Source organism: Fringilla coelebs (assembly GCF_963513975.1).
Source record: "Fringilla coelebs genome assembly, chromosome: Z".
Lineage (NCBI taxonomy): Eukaryota > Metazoa > Chordata > Aves > Passeriformes > Fringillidae > Fringilla > Fringilla coelebs.
The window spans coordinates 83,595,256-83,618,265 of NC_140031.1; the positions used below are offsets into that span (position 1 = coordinate 83,595,256).

Genomic DNA, 23,010 nt, shown 5'->3' on the forward strand with positions numbered 1-23,010 from the left:
CAAAACAGTCTCTGCAAAGGGAGCAGTGATGGGAGGGGGATTTTCATTAGTTTTTCTGGTCTGGAGCCTCTCAGTCATGGCCAGCTGCAGCTCATGGGAGACAGTCTAGCAGTGAGTGAACCTTTGTTCTGAGATAAACTTTTACTGGTTTTATAGGAAGAATGGGAGATTTGAATCAGGATATTGCTGAAGCATTATCCCAATTATCAATTATGGGATATTTGTATTTGCTCTTGATGCAGAAACGATCTCCCAGGGCCACATGAGGACTTGTGACTAGAATGGCTCTAAGCAACCAGATTATTACAATAGGAGATATGCTGATATTAATATGAGGAACAGGATAATCCTTGCATGCTCTGAGAAGTCAAGTAAGATGCTGAGAAATCTGGCATTATAAGGTCCAAAATGTACTTTGCAGAACCATGTTGCCTGGCATTTTTACATGTAATTTCAAAAGAAATTTTTAGTTGTTTGCTTTCATATTCCCTGGAATATGGTCTTTGCTTTTAGAAGGCTGGACCATGGTTAAGGGCTTCTGCCTGTTTGGGGTCAGCTTTTGGTTTTTGGTGGTGTGTGAAGGGTAATGTCAACATGACCGATGTGATCTGTATGACTTGCTGTGGTTCACAGAGATGCTGTGTGAGCCCCAGGCCTCACAGAAACTGCCTTGTCTCACCTCCTTGGTGAGTCAAGCAAAGCTGTCATGGTGCTTAGCCAAAGTGGAGAAACTGCCTGCATCAATTAGTACGGCCAAAGGAATCAATGAGAAATCAAATGCTGATGAGAATATTAATGACATGCCTTGGAAAACCAGAGTTTGGATTACATTGTTGTAGTAAAGCAAGATCTGCCAGTGACATTTGTCTGTCCAAAGTGCTGCTGGACCCCAAAGTGGTGTTTCAGGAGCTAAGTCAGTGGTGGCTGTATGGAGCTTTAAGCTGTTTCTGTAGAGGAAAGTATGGAAAAGATAATCCTTCCCATGGAGACAGGATGTGGGAGGAAGACTGGCATGAGCTGCTGACCCACTGTTTATCCATTTTATTAGAAATTTGCTCCAGCAGCAGCCAGCGAACACCACTAATTTTGCTTCGGCACAGAACTTAGTGATGTGCCAGTACTATTAACTTAGGGAGGACCCCAGGCATTTTAGTGGAATAATTGTTAGTCTGTATACACTGTAGATCCCTTTTCCTTCCTGTTTTGTGGCTCCTCTCAAAGTCTTCCTCCTCACTTGTGTGCTGGTGGCAGGCCCTTGGCAATGGTGAGGGGGAAGGAAGTCCCTCCTGCACTACACAGTATTTGCAGCCTCATCAGGCTCGGTTCCCAGATGGTGCCCAAAGTCCTCCTGGTGCATTTTTCTGCACAAAATTTGTCCTTACCTTTTTGGGTCCATTGCCCTTCATGCAGGTAAAGGGGCCGATGGGCTGTGTGGGAGTAATTGCTCACGAGTGTGTAACCCTTTGCTTTGAGTGCTTCCAATCCACTTCCTTCAATTTCCCATCTTGATGTTTCCCTCAGTTAACCTGCATAAAATGGGGGCTCTTGAGTTATATATGAGTTGGAGTCAATGGTCCTTGTGGGTCCCCTCCAACTCAGAATATTCTGTGAATCTGCGAATCTGTGCTGTACAATAATCATACTAACTTTCACATCTGCTGCAGATTGTGGTATCTGGGGAGAGACTGATGAGGAATGGATACTTGTATTTGGGGAAAGGCTCATACTGTGTTGAGAGAGAAGGCAACCACTGGACAGTGACAGGGAAATAAATCATCAAACATTCCTTTGAGGTGGCAGTGATGGTTGTGTGTGCTGGGTGAGGCAGGATCCTACCGTGTGTTTCTAGCATTAAAGACTGTCAGATGTTGTGCATCGAGGGGCAGAAGTAAGGCCTCAGCTGTCCCTTGCCTTCTTTTGCAGCCTAACACCCAGTGGTACAGCTGGGCACATGTGCATGTGTGCTCTGCAGCTGGGTGTGCTCTCTGCCTGTGTGGGGCATAGAAACATCCCGTTTTCATGGCAGAGGGAGCCAGGGGCTGAGGGCTGGCTGTGCAAACAGCATCAAGGCTGTGTTTGGGGAGGAGCCATGACATAAAGTCAGTGCTGAGAAGCACTCCGGCCCATCTCCCCCTGACAGAGCCCTGCTATAAAAATGAATTCTTCTGTTAAGGGAATTCATAAGAATGAAGGCCTTTCTCTCATGTTTATGCCCTTTTGTACTCATTTTTTGCAAACAGCCCATTATTACTTTGCACAGGCTGCAAATGTTCACCGAAAACTGATTTCACTTATTTCTGGGCATGGGCATGGAAATGCACATAGTGGTATGTTTGCAGCACCACTGTTGTACTGCCATTCTGTACATGGCTGCTGTGTACCTGCAGATGTGTCTCATCCATCTGCAGGGACAGTAATGCCAAACCTTGTCATTCTTAGCCCTTGGGGAAGGAGAGCCTTCACAGCAGCTTCCACTCTCTCTGTGCTCTGTGTGTGTGCTGCTCCCCAGTGTGTCGGCTCTGCAGTGCCCACAGGGAAGGATGTTGGTGCTGCCAGCACCCAGATTCCCTGGGAACAAACCAAACTGACAAAAGGAGTGGCTTTTACCTGTCTGCCTGGCCTGGAATTGTGCTCTGCACTGTACCTGTGTCAGACCAACACACTTCAGCCTGGCCTCCACTGCAGGCAACCCCCATTATTCATGGCCACTGCAGTGACCATTCAGCCTTTAGCTGGAACTGGCACTCATCCTATGCAGAGAGTTGCAACACTGAGTGGCAAAATTTTCCAGTGCCTATTGTCCATTAAGACCTGGAGGAACTGGAAGCACTGGCTGTACTCAGCAAACCCCTCTGTGTGACTGTGGGGGTGATTATCCTCCAATGGCTTCCTGTGATTCGAGCCAGAAGGATGGAGGAGCTCTCCATAGCATCTTTGGGAAATTATCCCAGACTGGCCAAGGCTGTGCCATCTGTTTTGTGAACTGTTGACTCAAGCAATTCTCCAGTCAAAACACTGACAAAGACAGGAGATGTTCTTGGAGACCGAGGAAAGTCAAGGAGACCTGAGGACTTCAGGTCAGTGAGGCTGGACAAGAGCAGGAAAGCCCCACTGAAACAGGCAGGGGCAAGCACAGGGCTAGTGGACCAGTGTGCTTGTGGAGGCTGTGACAGTGGGATTAATGCATCTACAGGTGAAAAATGCAGGGTGAAGGATATACAGCTGGATTGGCTCAATGGGAGAGACAGTGCGTTAATTTTCTCAGAATAAAGAAAGGAATTATCCATGCTGGATTTCTGTCCACAACAGAAATGGATTCTTTTGTACTTTCAGTTTCACACATGGGTACAATCGAATACTCATTGAAGCCAAGGGGAATATTTCTATTGACTTCAATAAACTTTAGATCAGGGCCATAATGAGGCATAACATGATGTGACCAGATTCAACACTATGTAGGTCACCAGCTAAGGAGATAACTGCCTGCTGCTAATAGCAAATAATTCCTAGGCCTCTGCTGGTGCTTTCCCACTGCTTTAAGCTAGAACTAAACAGAATATCTGTTCTCAGATTGACTTCTGGATAAAATTTTCTGTATTTTCACATATTCTGTGCTCATACAGAAACCAGTAACGTGGCAAACATATAGTAACACAGGTATTCATGACACAGAGTGCAGATAAATGTGGATCTGGAAATAGGCAGATGGAATTTGGGTAACTAATGGAATTTAGATAGCCAAGGAATCCCCCCAAAATTACTTATGATTTGGAAAAAGTGGAAGAATTGCATGAAGTTGAAACCTGATGCACAGAGAATTGCACCAAAGAAGTTCTCTGAATTGACCATGAGAGGAGCATAAACTTCTTTGGAAAATCTTCAAGTTTTGCTTTCTGTCTAAGTACACTCCAGCTTTGAAAGAGGAATCTTGGGGTTTTTTTGCTAGGAGCAGCTGGAAGGCAACTTCTGAGAGGAGTGAGATATACAATCCCCCTTACAGTACTGGACTTTGATCTTTGGGAATAATGAAAAATTCTAGTAAAGCCAGAAAGTATAATGCATTTCTGTTTTAAGGGGGCTCACTCCCAAAGTGCAGTTATTGGAGAAGCAGAAGGAAGGAATTAATCTACTAAAAGGTAGATTTCACCCTGTGCCAGGGGTGTTGAAATGAGATGATCTTTAAGATTGCTCCCAACACAAACCATGCAATGATTCTGTGAGCTGCAGGACTGTATGCTTGGTCCTGATCCCCAGAGCGTGAGAAATACATTTTTTCTTGGGAAACCTTTGGGTAGATAGAGACTGGTGAGCATCTGAAAATACTCTGACACTTTTATTGAGAAATACAGAGCTAATATTTGTTTGTGTTTTCCCAAACTTCGTGTTGTCCGGAAACAGTGAAAATTATGAAAATTATTCATGGATAGTTTGAGGAACCAAATATTTTCTCAATCTGTCACTTTCTGGAATGATTTGAGCATTCTGAGGCAAGCTTTTAACCATGGCTGCATCACATGGTGTGATGAATGAAAAACAAGTAAAAAAGGAAAAGGAAATATTAATAAGTCGCTCATTAAATGTATACAACGCTAAAACTGAGAAAAAATAAAGACAAAGAAGAGGTGAAGCAGAACCTAGCAATGCTGTGCCCACTCTGCAGGAGTCTAGGCAGCAGTGGGTGGGAGGACAGGGCTGCAGGGTCAGCACCCGGCACCACGGTGAGATGCACCCCCAGCTCTGCCAGAGTGGCGGGGCTCCAAGGTGGTGGTAGGGGGCTGTGGGGTGCAGGATGATTTTGTGGGTGGCTGCGTTGCCCCCGTGCCTTCCCTTCCCTCAGGCCACCCTGCTGGCAGCTCTGGCTGCTGGTGCTGCCAGGCTGGGCCAGGGGCTGCCAGCAGGCAGGGGCTGCTGCTCATCCTCAATCCGCTGACCCTGTGATCCTCTGTGCCCACCGAAGAGAGGATGAGAGGGTGGGTGGGAGAGCAGCAAGGGGAGTTCTGTGGCTTTTACAGCTGAAATCTCCCCTGCTCCAGGCTGCAGGCTTACTGGCGGGAGGGGAAGAAAATCACAGCTCTAAAATCAAGCCTAGGAAAGCACATCAGGAGGCAAAAAACCTTCCCATATTTACTCTCAGTAGACTATCAAACAACACCAGGCTATTAATTTGGCTTTTGAGTCTTCACTAAAGCCCATAAAAGCGCAGTTGTCAAATGGAGTTCATTTTAATTTCCTTTCAATCACAGTAAATTATTCAGGTGATAAATCAGCTGGGGCAGCCTCCTGGCTGTAATAGAAACCCTAATTCCTGGCTAATTATCCAGCCCATTGCTGCCAGCAGATCAATACCTCTCCCGAATGGAAAGGGCGTGGGGTCCAGGCAGGCAGGGCGGCGGAGGGACAGCATCTGGGAGCACAGGCACCGTGACCCCTGCCCTCTGCGGGGCTGTGGGGAGAGAGCTGTGCTCCTGCTGGTCGGCAGGACGTGGCAACTGGCCCCTTGCTGCAGCTGTTGATTCCCTGAGTGCTGGGCTTTGCTGCTTGTCCCCGTGCTAAGCCATGTCAGGAGGCTGGGTGGTGTGGGGACGAGCTGCTCCCACTGGGTAATGCAGAGTGTGCTGTGGGAGTGTACCCCCACCGACTGCAGCCCTCTCTGCCAGCCACTTGTGCCCTTTAAAGATTACTCAGAAGGAAGTCTCAAGCTGGCAAAGGTTTTTCTTGTTCAGTAGAACCTTTCAATAATAGTAAAAGCTAAACGGGTAAAAGATGAGAGGGCCAGTACTCAGCTGTAGAATGGAGAGCTTCTCTCTGACACAGCAGCAACCTCAGGAAGATGATAGTGGCACTTACCCCCATCTCCTTGCAGGAGGTGTTTTTCTAGAGCTCTGCTCCATGCACAAAGCACTTTGAGCCTGAACACTATGCTGTCAGCTGCTGTCTCCTGCTCAGCATCATCAACTTATTCTGCAAAAGTGTCTGATGGAGCTCCACCATCTGTCTCAGATGCTTTCATGCAACACCTGATCTGCTGTAGAGGCTGAAGACTCCTCAGGACAGAGTGTCTTCTCTGAGCCCTTCATTGCACTGCTGGAGTGCAGAGGGATGCACTGCCTCCTCCTTTAGCTCTGCTCTGGTTCTGATTGAAAAAGGAGAAAGTGTTCTTCCTGCTAAAATCAACCTTTTTTTTTTTTTTTTTTTTAGTGGAAAGGCTTTTCTTCTAAAATAGCAGCAGAAAGCACAGCTCCTTTGGCCAGTACCTCCTCTTTGCATAACCACTCCTTTGCCCTTCCTTGTGAGCATTTCTTTGTGCATGAGCTCCCGAAGACCTCAAAGATTTCTGTGCATGTCCCACCTTGTTATGTCATGCTGTGTTGGGTGGTGACAGTCACAGCAGATTCTGCTGTATGACACCTGTGTGTATTCTGTGTGACAGTAGGGCTGTGGAGGCGAAGAGTTTTCTGGGGAAGGAGCATGACAGGAGCCATGTATCCAGCAAACGTCTTCCTGCATCAACATGAACCTTGTGAAAAGCAACCCCGCAGCTTTCAGGGGCAGCTGAGGATGTCTGAGGGGGTCTGGAATTGAAATGGCTGGTCTTTGAGTAAGCAAGAGAGGTGGGAAGAAGGGCAGGTGGATAATCCAGGGGTTGCCCACTCTCTGGTCTGGCACAGAGATAGGGATACCCTTCTCCCCCCTGCAGCTCAATGCCCAGTGCCCCTTCCCAGAGCATCCTCACGGTAGAAGCAGGTGGTGACCAACTTTCCCACTTTGTCTAGAAGTAATGGGCATCCTGGGGTCAGGCTTTCTCCTGCAGACTTTTTCAGAGGGTGACAGGGAGCATTTTCTGTGGTCTGCAGTACCTTGGGAGCATGACCATGCTGAAGAGTAGCTCGGGTAGAGGAGAGAGCTGGGGTTTCATTGCACACACCCTGCTGTGGTGGCAGTCAGCGCAATGAGACGAAGCTGGGGAAGAGTAACAGCACGCACATTTCAGGGATTTCAGGGTGAATTTGAAAGTCTGGATCTCTCAAAGTGCCTGTTACGGTGTTAGGGAAGCCTCAGTGATGGCTGGAGCTGATGCAAATGATGCTTCTCTCTTAGTCTTAGCAATGGGGCTGCTGGGCTACATCCCCCAACTTACATGACTCTGTGTGGGGACTGTCTCTGTCTCCTGCGTTGCCAAGTCTGAGTTCTTTTCCTACACAGGGGAGTCCTTGTCACCTCCTCCTCCCTTTGACTCATCAAAGAGGAGGAATCCCAAAATACCAAGGTAGACAGCTCCTTTGAGAATTGCATTGTATTCCTGGTTATAAACATGCCCTTTTTTCCTCCTGAATGCTCTCAAATATGACTAGATGTAAAAATACAAATTCATAAGTTAAAGGAAAGGCCAGCCTTGCTGTGGCTTGTGCTCCCACATCTCCTTTGTCCTTGTTTCTTTTCTCTTTGCTCTGCACAAACTGGAGGGATGTCTTCTCTCCCTGGCAGGCTCCCCACATTGTGCACAGACTTGTGCAAAGGGAATGTGGGTGACATGTGGCATGGTCAGCAGCTGGCAAAGGCCCACCAGCTCTCCCCTGCTCTGGAAGCTCCTCAGGGACAAGGATGCTACTGAGGAGGGGAGCTTTTACACTGAGAGCCTGGTGTCTTAGTTTGAAAGATAGGTGTTTGCAAGGAAGGCAGAAATCTCCCTTAGAATGGAAAAAATATTATCTTCTTCCCTTCATATTATTAGAACTTTGAAATTGAGGGGCTTTCAGGCAAAGATATGAGAAAAGGAATAGCAGTTCTTTTTTGGTCTATAACGAGACAAGCAAACAACCCTGGCAGCAACAATGAAAAGAAGCAGACACCCAGTCCCAGCCAGAACCAGAGATCCAGTCCCAATCAGAACCACAGACCCACTGACCCAGAACCTCGGACCCAGCCCCAACCCCAAGCGCAGTCCCAGCCCCAAGTGCAGACCCAGACCCAGCCCAAAGCGCAGACCCAGCCCAAAGCGCAGACCCAGCCCAAAGCGCAGACCCAGCCCAAAGCACAGACCCAGCCCAAAGTGCAGACCCAGACCCAAGCGCAGACCCAGACCCAGAAGCGCAGACCCAGCCCCAGCCCAAAGCACAGACCCAGCCCCAAGTGCAGACCCAGACCCAGCCCCAAGCGCAGACCCTGACCCAGCTCAAAGCACAGACCCAGACCCAGCTCAAAGCGCAGACCCAGACCCAGCCCCAAGCGCAGACCCAGACCCAGCCCCAAGCGCAGACCCAGACCCAGCCCCAAGCCCAGACCCTGTCCCAGCCCCAAGCCCAGACCCTGTCCCAGCCCCAAGCCCAGACCCAGACCCAGCTCAAAGCTCAGACCCAGCCCCAGCCCCAAGCGCAGACCCTGTCCCAGCCCAAAGCGCAGACCCAGCCCCAGCCCAAAGCGCAGACCCAGACCCAGCCCCAAGCTCAGACCCAGACCCAGCCCCAAGCTCAGACCCAGACCCAGCCCCAAGCACAGACCCTGACCCAGCCCCAAGCTCAGACCCAGACCCAGCCCCAAGCTCAGACCCAGACCCAGCCCCAAGCGCAGACCCTGACCCAGCTCAAAGCCCAGACCCTGTCCCAGCCCAAAGCGCAGACCCTGTCCCAGCCCAGACCCAGATCCAGTCCCAGCCCAAAGCGCAGACCCTGTCCCAGCCCCAAGTGCAGACCCAGTCCCAGCCCAAAGCGCAGACCCTGTCCCAGCCCCAAGCCCAGACCCTGTCCCAGCCCAAAGCCCAGACCCAGTCCCAGCCCCAAGCACAGACCCAGTCCCAGCCCAAAGCGCAGACCCTGTCCCAGCCCCAAGCCCAGACCCTGTCCCAGCCCAAAGCCCAGACCCAGTCCCAGCCCCAAGCACAGACCCAGTCCCAGCCCCAAGCACAGACCCAGTCCCAGTCCCAGCCCAGACCCAGCCCCAAGCCCAGACCCAGTCCCAGCCCCAAGCCCAGACCCAGTCCCAGCCCAGACCCAGACCCAGACCCAGTCCCAGTCCCAGCCCAAAGCGCAGACCCTGTCCCAGCCTCTCTCGGCACCTTCCCCTCCGGTGCAGTTCCGTGCACAGCCGGCAGGGGCGCGGTGGCTCCCGGCCGGCAGGGGCGGTGCCGTGATTCCCCCGCGCCTGCAGGGGGCGCTGTGGGGCCAGCTCGGCCACATCTCCCTCATGGGGTAATGGCGGGCGGGCTGGATGGAAAAAAGGGCTGCAGGAGTGGCTGCTGGGACGGCAGGGATGAGCAGGGATGAGCAGGGATGAGCTTGGTTACAGTGTAGTGAAAAACTCAGAGCAATGGCAGAGAAGCAGCGACAGTGGGCTGCAGCAGCTGGGCTCCTAAACAGGGCAGGGAGAGGCCTCCTGGAAGGGGGAAGGGCTCAGGGTCCTGGGGTATTGCCCTGAGGGACTGAGTGGGTGGTGAGGGTCTTTGCTTTAGTGAGGTTGGGTGTTAATGAGGTCGCAGTGCAGTGGGGCTCTTTCAAGCAGCTCTTCCCTCATGGTAGGAGAAGGCAGCAGTAGACAGAGCCCTGTGGTAGAGCGAATTCTCCCCAGAGAAACCAGGGCCTCTCTCCCCTCCAATGTTGAGAGTGAGAGGAGCTGAGCCCAGTCCCCCACGCCCTGCCAAAATCTCACACCTCTGCCCTTCTAAGAGAAACATTCCCTCCCGCCGCCCCCAGGTAAGAAAATAGCCAGTTACATTCTCCCCCACCTTGGCCATTTCTCTTGTCTCTTAAATACCAGTCGTTATTCTCTCTTAGCAATAGCTGGGACAAAATTCCATGAAAGAAACAAAAGGAAAAAAATTGTAACCCCCAGCCCCTTGGGAAAATGTTTGGAAACTGCAGCCACAGTACCATTCTTGTTGGGTAATGCTGGAAGGGGATGTTTTTCCAGACACCAAGCTTCATCTCAGCACCTTCCACCAGCTTTACAGCCAGAGCTTAGTGAGACTGCATAGAACACAACATCTCACAAAGGCAGCAGGTGATCTCCTCCAGAAGATTTTCTGTGGCTTCTAAGTGTGATAGAGAGGTAGGAAATCTAAGAAAAGCTTTCCCCACTTGTTATCTTGATTGAAGTGTTCACATTTCTTTGAAATTGGGAACTGGCATTGAGTAATTACATCTCTTTGTTTATTGCGTGTTTCACATTAAATAACTTCTTTCTTTTTTAGTTTAGAGAGATAAACAAGGTCATTCACCAATATCAGACAATGCCATGTAACAGCACTAGTTGGTCACTTATGTCAAAATTGACCAACCTCCTTATGTTTATGTTAGCCCCATAAGAGAAGGAAGGACAAGTCTGGGAGTGAACACAGTTGCCTATTGATTAAACTAGTGCCTGGCCCATTAAGATTATATTTAAGGTGAAGGGCTTGGACCAGCATTTGAAGAATGGAACAAGGCTTCTCTATGCAGACCTCAGTAAATGGCTGGATCCCACAGGCTCTGACAAGATTCAAGTACATTTTCCATTCTTAGTTTGGAAATCATTGCTGTTTTACAGTCATTCTGTGAACTGTTTCTAAATTTGTCCACCTTATAATCAACAAAGATGGGAGTATGTTCCCTTGGAGAACTTGATGTGCTAAAACAACTCAGGAGGAGCCAAACTCTTCATGGGGGTACACAGTGGGAACACAACAGACAGGGGCATGAACTGACACAGCAGAGGCTTTGCAGGGTCTGAAGTTGTGCAATCTGTGTCTGTGGTGACTTTCAAGACCCACTTAGATGAACCCCTGAGCTGCATGGCCTGTCTCCCTAGCTGGCCCTGTTTTGAAGGATCTCTGAAACTTCCTCCAGCCCAGGTCATAGCACTACCTTGCTGCTCATCCACTGTATTCATTCCAGTTGTTATGATGTGTTTGAGGAAAACATTGGTGTGGCTACAGTGAAAACTGTGGTTAGAGGAAGAGCAGCACTGGTTCACCCAGGGTACAGGATGAGATGGAGAGTTGTTTGGCATGCAGTGCCAAGTAGTCTGAGAAACTTACTCACTGCAGAGGCTAGGTTTTCAGAAGAATGCCATAGTTTTGGGTTGCCTTTTTTTTAGTATGGGGTTGAACAAAACAACCTACACCAGTGTCTGAATGGTGACAAAAAGCAATTGTGGAGCTAAGCCAGTTCCAGACAAAAGGGACTGATTCAAAATTCTGCTCATATGAATAGTGGCTGCTTAGATTTTTTTTGCAGCAGATTTTTCCAAACAAACCAACAAATAAACTCCAAACCCAAAACCTGAGAGGAGAGAGCTCCTGCGCTAAGAGAGTAGATTAACATGTAGGGGCATGATTTCAGCTCTGGTCCTCTCACCCTGAAAATTGAATGAAATAAGGGCAGCAAGGGTTTCTCCTGCAAAATCCCCTTCAGGCTCAGGGCTGACCTCGGGTCCGTGTCAGTCCAGACAAGTCACTCACAGAGGGCTGAGGGAGAATGAGGTCCTGGAGGTGATGAGTGCATTCCTGGAATAGGAGCTGTGGAGTGAAGCCAGGCATAAGAACTGCACTTGTCAGATGCTCTGTTAGGCTTGGAGTATTTCACTGGTTATTAGGACCTTTCTAAATAATTGCAACACAGGATTAAGTAATGAATTAAATTATGTTACACAAGAAATTGTCATCAGATTATATACCTGATGAATGACTTTCAGGCATTGTCAAACTGTGAGGCTTGGTAACAGTGGGAGATTTTGTTGACTGCACAGCTCTGGTGTCTGTGTTTTTGTTCAAGTGGTTCCTCTCTGGTTCTTGCGACTGGAGAAGAAATTTTGAAAATATAACCCCAAATACCTCTCTGGCATAAGAACTGGAGTAGCTTTTCGGGTGGAAGAGGTTCTCAGGTAATACCAGTGGTGGGTTCCCTTCTGGTTGCCTGATGCTGTTTGCTTGTGGTGATGCTTCACGTCATGTGTGGTGCCCAGGCGTCTTCTGCAGTTTTAGCAGCAGAATAGTGACTATTACAATACCAGTGTGCCTGGCTGGACCTGTCTTTGCAATAGAAAATGTTTTGATAAAAACTGAAATGTATCACTAAAACCTGTTGTCTTTGATGATTTTTCTGTATAGAGAGTCCATCAGTGAAGCCTATCATGATAGTGGGGCACCCAGTAGCAATAGGCTCTGTGTGTCATCAGACAGAGTCTCTTTACTTGGAACCTCATAGGTACCCTGGCTTGTCAGCTTGTCTCTGTTTTGCTTAATTTTTTATGCCAATATGTGAACAATTTCTGGTGTTTGTAGGTATATTTCTGAAGGTGAGGGGCCCATTTCCCTGCCCAGAGCAAGCTGCATCAAAGCAAGCACTGCATCACTCCCCTGATGCTCTCTTGCCCAGGGCCTCCATTTGCATGAGGCATGCCTACAGCATGTGTGAAGGGCAAGGAACATCTCCCCCACTCCACATTCCCAGCAGCCATCATGGCACTTTTTATTTTCAGGACAAAACATTCTGGTTAAAATATCCAAGCCAGTCATTTTGCCTGCTGTCAGTGCACAGAGTTTGTTCAGTTCCTGCTGCCTTTCTAATCCCATGCCTCCAAGGACATGTAATCAGAAAGTGATGCATAATGCTTCTGAAAACAACATTTGCACTTATAGAATCACAGACTTGTTAAGGCTGGAAAAGACCTTTCGGATCAAATCCATGTGTCAGCCCAGTGGCACCACCATATTCATTGTAACCCTGTCCTCACACATGCCCATATGTTTTTGAGCACTTCCAGGGATAGTGACTCCACCGCTTCCCTGGGCAGCCTGTTCCAATGACTTACAAACTTTTCTGTAATATTTTTTTGTCCTAGTATCCTACTTTTTTCTATATTTCCTACCTCCCCAGACACAGAACCATACAATCATACAGATTGGAAAAAACCTTTAAGATTTCTGTCTTGTCCATACACATGCTGTAATGAAAACTGGCCTGCAATACAATGGCCCTTTACTGTTCTAGCTCAGGTGAAAGTGAAGAAATGAAAGAAAAGCTTCGAAAAAGTATGGGAGTTTTGTTTAATGGGTTTTTTTTTTTTAGTTTGTTTTTGCCTTTTTTAAAAAAATGGGATCAGTTCTCTGTTGGGGATTTGATGGGGAATTCATCATTGTAGGGAAAGTTTACCCCCCAAAAATGGAAGGCAGAATGCTCCTGACCTCCACAGGATGATGAGACTCCAAGGGGCACCAACAGGAAAAGCAAGAGTCTTTTGGAGAATGAAGAATATGTGTTGGCTTGGTGTTTGGCTTTGAAATGCAGGAGTTCATGAGTTGACGTGGATTTGTTGAGCTTGGACTTTGTGACATGCCACAAAACAGCAAACTCTGTGGTTTTCTCTGTTGGTCTTACCCCACGTAAAGGTTTGGTGCTATTGTAGGTGCAGTGACTGCAGGGGCCTTGGCTACCTGTGAGGCTTGGACCCTGATAATCTGCCACTTTGGTAATCACCACTTTGAGACCAGTTTATTGCATACAATGCTTAATATGATACAAAAAATGCTATAACAGGATTCTCAGATGGCATTTGTGAAACACATTTGGGTAGTTCATGTGAAAGCATTACACAAATACCAAGTGTTCTTGAAAATTTGCACAAGACTTCTTAAGTGTCAAGAGCCATCGGTGGAATGGATTGAAGATCTGGCAATATTGGTGCTAGCCTCATGCATTCTCAGAGTGCATTCACATTTCTGATTCATATTTCTCCATAAGGAAATAATTGACTGTGCTGAGGACTGTGTTTTCTTTTCTGCAGTCATGATTAGCACTTAAGTGGAAGTAGTGGGGCCACCATGATCGAGGATTGTACCTTTTCCCTTCTCCTCTGGCTGAAAATGTTAGGGTTGAGAGGGAAAGTGTCCAGTTCCTGTCATGAGAAACAGCATTTTTAAACAATATCTTGTAGCAATTAGAGGCATAAAAGCCTAAATTTTGTGCTGGGTTTACAAAAAGTAAACTGATTTCCCACCTGGGTGGGTTGTGCTACACTTATTTCGGCTGTGTGTCTCATGCTTTACTTTGATTAGGTGCTCCTTTTTAGCATTGCACATAGGATGGTGGAGGCTGCTGAGAAAATTCCATTGGTGCTGGGGTGAGAACAGATGCTGGGGAGAGGGCAGGAAACGTGGGGAGAAGAGAAATGCCCCATGTAAGTCTGTGGGGAAAGCAGAAGAAGGCAGCCATGGGAAGACGAGGAAGGCTGGAGAGGGGAAGACTGGAGAGCAGAAATTGTAGGGGGTTGGAGCAGTTGCAGGCACTGGTGTTGGACACTGAAACTCGGAGCAGGCTTCTACAAAATCTGTTTTGGAGTTTCTACTTTTCTCAGCAGAAGCTGAAGTGGGAGGCTCTGGCATGGAGACAGAAAGGAAGAGCCTGTGCAGGGTTGGGCAGTGCTGAAGAGGATGGGTGAAGGCTTGGGCGAGTCATCCTATCATTTTGTGTCCTGCAGGAGACTCAGCAATTTTTTCTGTTAAGTAGAGAAGCACTAGAGTTGCTGAGGATAAATATATGGTGTTGAAACTAGTAAATCCTGGTGGAAACAGAGGTCGGCTTTGGCACTGTGGTGGTGTCGCTGTTTCTGTTCATCCAGGTGCTTGTGAGTGGCCAGGTGAGGCTGAAATCTGGAAAGCCACCTCCGCTCATTGTGTACACTTGCCACTCTTGGGCTGGCCATGGTTTTCAGTGGAGGCTTCATTTTGTAAACCAAAGGAAGTTTATGGCTCTTGAGGACACAATTTCGTGGCAGCCTTGGCAGTGTTAAATTAGCAGTTGGACTCATGATCTTACAGGGCGTTTCATCCTCAATGATTCTGAGAGAGTCCACTGGCCATTTCTGCCCCTGCTGGGCATTGAGGACTGCAATGACCCATGGAGGGCTTGCTTGGAAAACACCCATCGAGGCATCTGCAGGTCTCTGCTCTCCCCATCAGACTTTCCCAGAGATCCAAGGACAGCAGACATGAGGGATTGCCCAGCAGGGATTTGGCAGACTGACAGGTCCATTGAGCACATGCCCAGGCGCTGCACACACTACTCAGGCGTTGCTTTTGTTCGGCAACCTCTGACTAAGGAACACTATTAAAAACATATCCAGCAGCCAGCATGGGCAGTTCTGTGCTGCTGCTCCATGGGGTTTTCACTACGGGCAGCCTCACTGGCACGTGTGTGTGCGTGACTATGTGCATGGGTGTGATTTACTGGCCTGTGCAGTGCCACATGTCTTTAAAATTATAGTGCCCGTTTCCTGCTGAAATAATTTCTACATAGAGAGGCTCCTATTATAGCAAGAGGAGCATGGACGTCATGATTTATTATTATTTATGGTCCCAGGGTCTTGTTTATGCACGATGGGTTAGGTGCTCAGGATAGAAATGCCATTATGCAAATGACATTGAATGTCCTTACTGAGCCTAAATAATTTTTGTGTTGGACGATTAAACCTCATCTGTTATTGATATGGGCTGCAGTTGGGCTATTAAAGAGTCCCAACAGTACTTACTCCCAGTAATGGGAAAATTGAGAGGAAGAGGCTAAACAATTGCCTCAAGTGTGCTGTGATTGTCTGGTAGGAGTGGAACATAACGAACCCCCTGAATGGAAATCGTGTTTACTACTTAGGGATAAATAAAAAGAGAGAACACGCAATAAATTGTGCTTTGTGATCTGAATTGGCGCACCAGAGAATTTGTGTACTTTCAATTTACTTATTTATTTGAGATTTTTTTCCCTTTTTTTTTTTCTTTTTTTTTTTTTTTTTTTTCTGGGGGTGGAGGGGGAAGTGTGATTGGGATGTAGATACTGCAGGCAGCCGGTAAGGATTCCTGCAGTGTGTGCCCCTGGCTGAGTGGCTGGGGAGAGCTGTCCTCGGAGCTGCGCCGTGCTGCACTGTCCGCTTTGACACAGCTGTGCAGTCACATTTTGATCAGTGTTGATAGCTTATGAATTCCAAAATTGACAAAATTTACAGAAAAATGAGGATAATCCATCTTCCTTAGCAGCCTGTCAGGAGCTGGCTATACTTCATAATCTTCAATTACAGATGCTATTTTCAGACATTTACATGCAGATATTAGAACAAAATGAAAATGAGAAACAAAGAGTGAATGGAAATGCAGCTATTTATATGTATAAAAGAAAAACAACAGGTAACTTCTTGGCATTTAGATTGGATTTGGGTGTCCCTTTGGAAAATCTGAGAATATCTGCACCAACTTATGAATTGTACTGTGGAAATGTAAAATGTAGCGTATCGCTTCCCTTATGCAGATAATGTGAAGACTGGGTCAAAAACAGGTCAGTTATTTTGAAGTATGAGGGTAAATGTGTTCATGGCAGGGTGCACAAGCTAATTCTCACTGCCTTCAAAGGAATGTCTGGGGATGTGTACAATCCTAATTGGATTTGGGCTAAAATGAAGCACAGCTGTTAACTTTTTATAAACAATAAATGTATTGTGAAAGGGAGGTTCAGAAATACCCAGTTTAAACTTAGGGAGAAAGGTTGTACCACTGAAACCAAACTTCCACATTTTGTGAGACAGCAATGAGCTCAATGTGGCTGAAAACAGAGAAACTAGGGTTCGGTCCCAGTTAGAGGTATAAATAACATTTGTTCCAAAGTAGGATTGGGTTTGGTGTCAGCAGTGCCCAGTGCAGGGAATATCATGTAAATTATTAAATGGGGTGGTGGTTGGAAGGCCACAGCGGTGAGACTTTGATGTATAGTTTTCCAGGAGCCTTTCCTACCCATATCTTGGGTGGCTGAGTAGGAGGGCATTAGGCTGGATTTTCCATTCCCATGAAATTCCAGGTGGAGCAGCAGTGGCGCCTGCAGCTGCAAGCGTGCTGGGTTTCTGAAAGCCTGGGGAGATTAATTACAGCTGCTTTGGATTAAATTCTTCGAACCATATCTAACATTACAAATTTTTTCCCTTTGTCAGGCTGCTGTGTGGGTTTCTGTTGACAGCCTGCCTGGCGTGTGCCACTTTTGGCTCTATTTATTAATTAATTTTAAAATATTAAGATGTGATAACTTGGAGATATTTGGTATGAGGTCTGGCTTGCTGCTGCCATCAGGGATGACCAGGGGGTCTGGCGGATGTGATCTGGGGGACAACAGTGTGCCTTTCAGGGACCTCAGTGTTTTATTTGTCAGTGAAGGCTCTTGATGCGCCATCTCTGTCAGTAAGGAAGGCAGAGCACATGGTGATTGAGGAGACAGACTAAGCCCTGAAGCCCCAGGCTGGCACCTTGCACTGATGGTCTCAGTTCCTGTTGAGCTGCTGTTGTTGCTGCTGCTGCTGCTATATCTTGAGTGGCACTGTGGGCCTCGGGGCAGCTGTGCCAGTGGCAGGAGAACACAGAAGGTAATATTTCATGCCTGCCTGGTGTTCTGATTTGGAATATATAGCAGACTCAAAAAAGCAACACGTGCAAGTCCCAGTGGACCCCAGCTGGCTCATTTTAATGGCCATTTGCCCTGTGCAGCAGACAGCTCTTCTCTTTCTTTGCTTGGTGGAGTCTCTTCAGCAGCATTGTGAGGTCTGTGCCCTGCAAAAGGGATGAGGTGAAAAGGGGATACATTTGTCTCACACCTTATGGGTTGCAGCACTGCTGCAGGGCTCATTCCAGCCTCATAGCTCCCTGATTCCCACACTGGTACCTAAAAACCAGGCTGTTTCAGGGAGCGGCCTTGTTCCCTGCTGTGTGTCCATCTTTTCCTGACACTTTAGGATAAAATCCCAGGTAAATATCAAAGAGACAATTTCTGTACACAGAGGGTAGGTTGACTTTTCAGTGTGTTACATTCCGGCATCTTCACCAGAAAAAGTGCAGGGTGAAGCTGGTTGTGATCTGCCTCTCTGCTTTACTGTAATGCAGCAGGTTTGAAAACAGTTATGAAACCCTCCTGCCGCCTTTTCCTTACCATTTGCCTATCACAATCACCGCTCCAAGGGATTAATAGTTAGAAATAAAGCTTTTGCAGTGGAGGTAGATTCAAAACTTTATTTAGAGCAGAAACCTTCCTGTTTGCACTTTGCAGAGATGTCTAATGGGGAGGGACTGTGCAGACCCTGCTGCTGCAAGAGGACTTGTGCTGCTGCTAGTAGGCACACAGAGATTACTCCTCTCCTCACCACTGCAGCCGTTCCTTTAACTCTGTCTGCCAGAGTCAAGCCAGAGGAGAGCAGGATAGGGCAGGGGAACACACAAGGTCTGGTCTTGCCCCTCCTTTCAGTTTGTCCTTCTCAGTCTCTCTTTTATATATACCTCGTTTCACATGTCTGTGTTTTCTCTCCTCCATGCTATGGCAGTGGTGCTCCATGCTGATGAGACAGTGCGTGGTACAACCGCAGGCAGTCATTTTTCAGGTAATTTCTAGGGTAATGAATGTCTCTTGCTTTTTCACCTACCAGGCAGAAGGTCTGGCTTCCTGGCTGCACATCCCTGGCCATGATAGTCATTCCGGGCTGTTTCTCACCAGCAGCAGTGAGAGCTCACTAGTACAGGAGCCAAATCTGAGATCCTTTCTGCTGCTCCCACCCCAATCAGCTGGAGAAGCTCTTGGGAAGGGTTGGCAGGAGGGTTCAGCAGAAGGGTCTCAGTGAGGCTGTGGGGTGAGGGGCTGCTCCATGAGTGCCTTCCCATGGGGTTTCCTTTCCTCTCTGGATGGGGTGCTTGAAAAGAAAGAGATCTGCCAGGGGGGTATGGGAAGAGGGGACACCACTGTACCCCTCATGAGTGGTTCAACAGCAAACACTGTGGCCCCACAGTGTAAAAGAGGTTTTTGCTTTTTCGGGGGGTTCTAGAGTCTCCTGACCACTCCATGGGAGTGAGGTGAGCTGCAGACAGTACCCATAGTGTGGCTTTAGGGTGAAGGCTCTTCTGCTCTGCGCTCCTGATGCCCCACTCCTTGGGGGCCAGAAGATGCCTCTGCTGACCATCACCTCTCTGCAGTGCCTTGCTGTTGGCAGCACTATGTTTTCTTTTCTGCCCACTGGCAAGTGCTGGTCACTGCCACTCTGCTAGCCCAGTGCTGGCCCTGACCCCGCTGCTTTGCAGTGCAAACTGTAACTGCAGAGGTGGATGTGATGTGATGGGATCGCTCCTCCACTGAGAATGCATGATGAGAGGGGAGTCAGCAATCAGAAGGGCTGCCCCTCAGCCTGCACTTCTGCCTCAATGCTGGAAGCAGTGGTCAGTGCTCGCTCCGTGTGGCTGTTAGTGTTCAGCTGAAGGTGGTTCCAAGAAGGGATCTGGGCACAGCAAAGTAGCTGGGAAATCCCTTAAAATCAGAAAATCCTTAAAATCCCACTATTCTTACCTCTGGGAAAATTTGCTGGGCCATGGCAAAAGACATGCAGCTCCCATCTGCAGGAAGTTATTGGGACCAAAAGCAGGGAACAACCCCAAATCTCCATTTTGCACATCATCAGTTCATTCCTACCACAGTGCTGCTTGTCTATGGGCTCTCCATCCACACTGTGCTGAGCAACCGTAATGCTTCCAGTCCCTCCTGCAGATGTCGTTCCATGGTTTGGGACTGCACCACTGTATATTGCGCCAACTCATTATGGTGCAGTGCACATGGAAGAGCACAGGCTACCTCTGCTGTGACCCTTGCCAGGTTTTGCTACACTCTGGTTGCTGCTTGCTTGACACTAGAAATGGTCACTTTCTCCAAGTTCAGAGGGCTACTCATAGCTCATTTGCATGGTGCTTTCAGGTCATTACAGCTAAAAGTCTTAACTCTGGTCCTGTTTCTCCCAGGGTCAGTTCCTTGGACTCCTGAAAGGAAGCAAGCTATGGAGTTGTGCTTGGAATTATGCATGGAGTAATGCATTCCTGTGTCTGAGAATTGCAGTTGAGGGCTTAGGCTGGTTCCAGTTGGGTTTGTAGTTTGGGATGTGCACCTCCTTCCTTAGTCCCCTCATGTGACCCAGCCCGTGGCAAGGGTCCCATTCCAGCTAGATGCTTCCTCCCAAACTACAGGTGTGCAGCTCACACTTTGTAATTGGGAAACCACATTCACTCTCTGCCTGTTGGGAGGGATGGATCTTCATCATGGGAGGATCCAAAGAGATTTTCTAGTCTTCATGTGGTGTGGTTATGGCTTTCATAGAGCAACATGGGTGAATTCAGACATCCCCAGGGATTTGCGTGTGCTCTTCTGGAGAAATCAGAAATTCCAAACAGCAGCACACAAGGACAGGTTTTTCCTCTGCTGTGCTGCCAGCCCATCCATGCTTGTGCATCCTCAGCTGCTTGGGATGTCTCTGCAGGGCTATTGTTTCTCTGATGTTTTGCCAGATTAGGGTTTTGGGGAAAGAAAAAATCTAGCACTGCCTCCATATGTGCATGTACCCTGCATAGGGGAGAGGTGGGGTTGGAGACTCAGGAAAACATGGAATGGTGTGGGAAGGCTGAGAAATGCATTGCGGTGTCATGCTGAATGGGAAGAAGGAGCTTTGATTACACTTCTAGGAAGGAGGAAGGCTGGGACCATTATCGGCATCCTCTGCAGAGGAGGGAGGTTCCCAGGGCTGTCCTCTCCCAGGAGCAGAAGGAGGGGATGAGGCAGACGCTGTCTTTGAAGCAGTGGTGGTAGACAAAAACACCTAGGTGAATGATAGCAACGCAAAAGTGAGGGCACAGAGGGTGTTGGAGGAGGCATGAGCTGAAAGAACTGAGGAACAGTACAACTTTAATGCAAAGATTATGTAGGATCCTAGAAGACAAGTCAGAGGACTGTGATGCATGGGCTGCGAGCAGGACAAGGGTGGCCAGCAGCTAATCCCTGGTAAAATGTATTTTGCATGCTTATCTGCAAGAGGTTTGTATGGGGGATCCTTCAAGGTGACAGGCTGTATTCCTAGCTCATGCAAATGGTGTCTGCAGAAGAAAAACATGTTTGTTACACAAAACTGTTAATACAGAATTATCCATGTAAATTGCCTTCTGTTTGAGACCTGAGCTACAGAGACATCAGCATGTCTTCCTGGCTAAAGTACTGAGTTAGTGGCAAGCACCAGATAATGTGCTGGGTTGTCAGAGAAACTGACAGGAAAGGAGGAAGATGTATTCATTTGGATCAGCTTTTGTTTCCTTAAAAAAAAAAGGCAAGTTATTTTGATGTCACATCTCTGGAGCTATTCAAGGCCTATTTGGATGGGTCCTTGAACAACCTGGTCTAGTGGAAAGTGTCCCTGCGCATGGTAGGGGGCATATATAATAAGTTGGTTTTTAAGGTACCTTCCAATCCAAACCTGTCTGGGATTCTGTGTTTTTCTGAGTTTTGTTTTGGTCCATGTGATCCTGGGTTCATCTGCATTTCTTCATCTCTGCATGGCTTCTACATTGACTTAATCTTCAGGAATTCGTTAGAGATTGGCAATACAGTGGCTGCTCTTCAGTTTACCTGTTCCCACTTTAGTTCTCTATTTGAAGTCAATCTCCAGTTGATATGGGCATGACTGCCATCTCACAAATAAGGGATTAAAACTTAAAGGGTAGGTAGCCGGGAACAGAGAACTTTGAAAGAAAACTACCTAGATTTGTGGGAATGATCTTGACAATAAGAAACCATTGAAAAAGGGCAAATGAAGATAAGCTTTGTGCCATATACATATACATCCTTTAGATACATGCATTGGACTCATTGGCTATAGAATGCTGTAGCAGTGGGGACTTAAACAGGGTTATAGGACACAAACACTCTGATTTCTGAGATTTGTGCTTGCTTACCATAGCCTTTTTCAGGTAATGAGATTAGGAAATTATTTGGAAAAGGCACAGTGTTCTTACTACAGTCAGGTGATTTATTTTTAAATAACTCAGATTTAGAAACAGTTATCTACAAATGCATCCATTGAGCAAACTCTTTGTATATACATACCTTTTCTTTCCTGTGAAATGAAGAAGAAATGCAACATTCCCAAGAAAAGGGAAACGGAAAACCTGTTTGCACCTTCTTGTTAGTGCATGTCCCCTCAAGTGCCAACACTGAAATGTGGAGAGTGTGGAGGTTAAAAGGCGTGTACATTTTCCTAACAAGAAAGTAGCTTGCACTTGGTAGGTAATCTACAAATTTTCCTCTTTCAGGAAAGCCTTGTTACATATTAATGAGTTTGGCTTTGGTTTTATAAAGAAAACCTATTTTGGTGTTCTCTGAGAACACTGGTGATAAGCACAGACCCACTTATTGAACAGTTTGAATGTTGAAAAGCCCAGTGTAAATGGGCATTGCCTTTAACACTGGCTGAACAAAGGATTTTTGAGTTCTGTATTGCATCTACTTTCTGTTGGCACAGGCAAAAAAAAGCTCTTGATTAGCAAATTTATTTCCACTAAAATGTCTTTTGTTTCTTTTTCCAGGCAACAGAATACTCAGCCATGGCCTCACTAGCTGGTGGATTGGATGACATGAAGGCCAATATAACCAGCCCTGCTTCTGCAGATTTGGGAGCAAGTGTTCCTGGGCCTCAGTCCTATCCTATTGTCACAGGTAAATGATTTTCAAATACTGGTAAGTACTGTGAATTGTCTGTACCTTCATATTACATGATGAGGTCCTTTATGGAAGATTTGTATCATATATGGAGTAATTTGCTCAAAAAGTCTCTTTTTGAATGTGATTTCATAGGAGCTCTTCTTGAAAGAGAGCTGAATGGCTTGTGTAAATCATTTGTGTATGTTTGTGGCTGACAGATGGAGCCTCCATCCCTCTTGTTCAGGAAAGGATGTGCCCCTCCACCCCAAAAGTACATCTTGAATAGCACCACATCACTGAAAAGCAGAATGCTTGCCTGTGCTTTTGGGCCTTGGAGCTATTTTTTCATAAATGCACCTGGTATGTTTGACTGGACAGAGTTTTTATGACAGCTCAAACTCGCCTGAATTTTGGAAGCTCATTCTATACCATTTCTGAATTGTACCTGTGCACTAAAGTTGAGCATTTAAATGAAAACCAAAGGCTGTTTGTTCAAGGAATGCCAAATCATCTGCATTTATTC

General features: G+C 47.3%; 1 protein-coding gene across 9 annotated transcripts in view; it reads left to right on the forward strand.

The window, feature by feature from the left end:
- PAX5 (paired box 5) overlaps positions 1-23,010 on the forward strand; it is a gene marked incomplete at both ends in the record, with an annotated part of 126,920 nt that overhangs the window by 47,133 nt on the left and 56,777 nt on the right. For 8 of the 9 annotated variants that reach the window (XM_084224616.1, XM_084224617.1, XM_084224618.1 and 5 more), the window contains one exon: positions 22,373-22,502. In XM_084224616.1, coding sequence (XP_084080742.1) covers positions 22,373-22,502 — 130 coding nt within the window. Of the gene's footprint in view, positions 1-18,312; positions 18,370-22,372; positions 22,503-23,010 lie in introns of all 9 variants that reach the window. The other variant, XM_084224615.1, reaches the window with a different exon arrangement.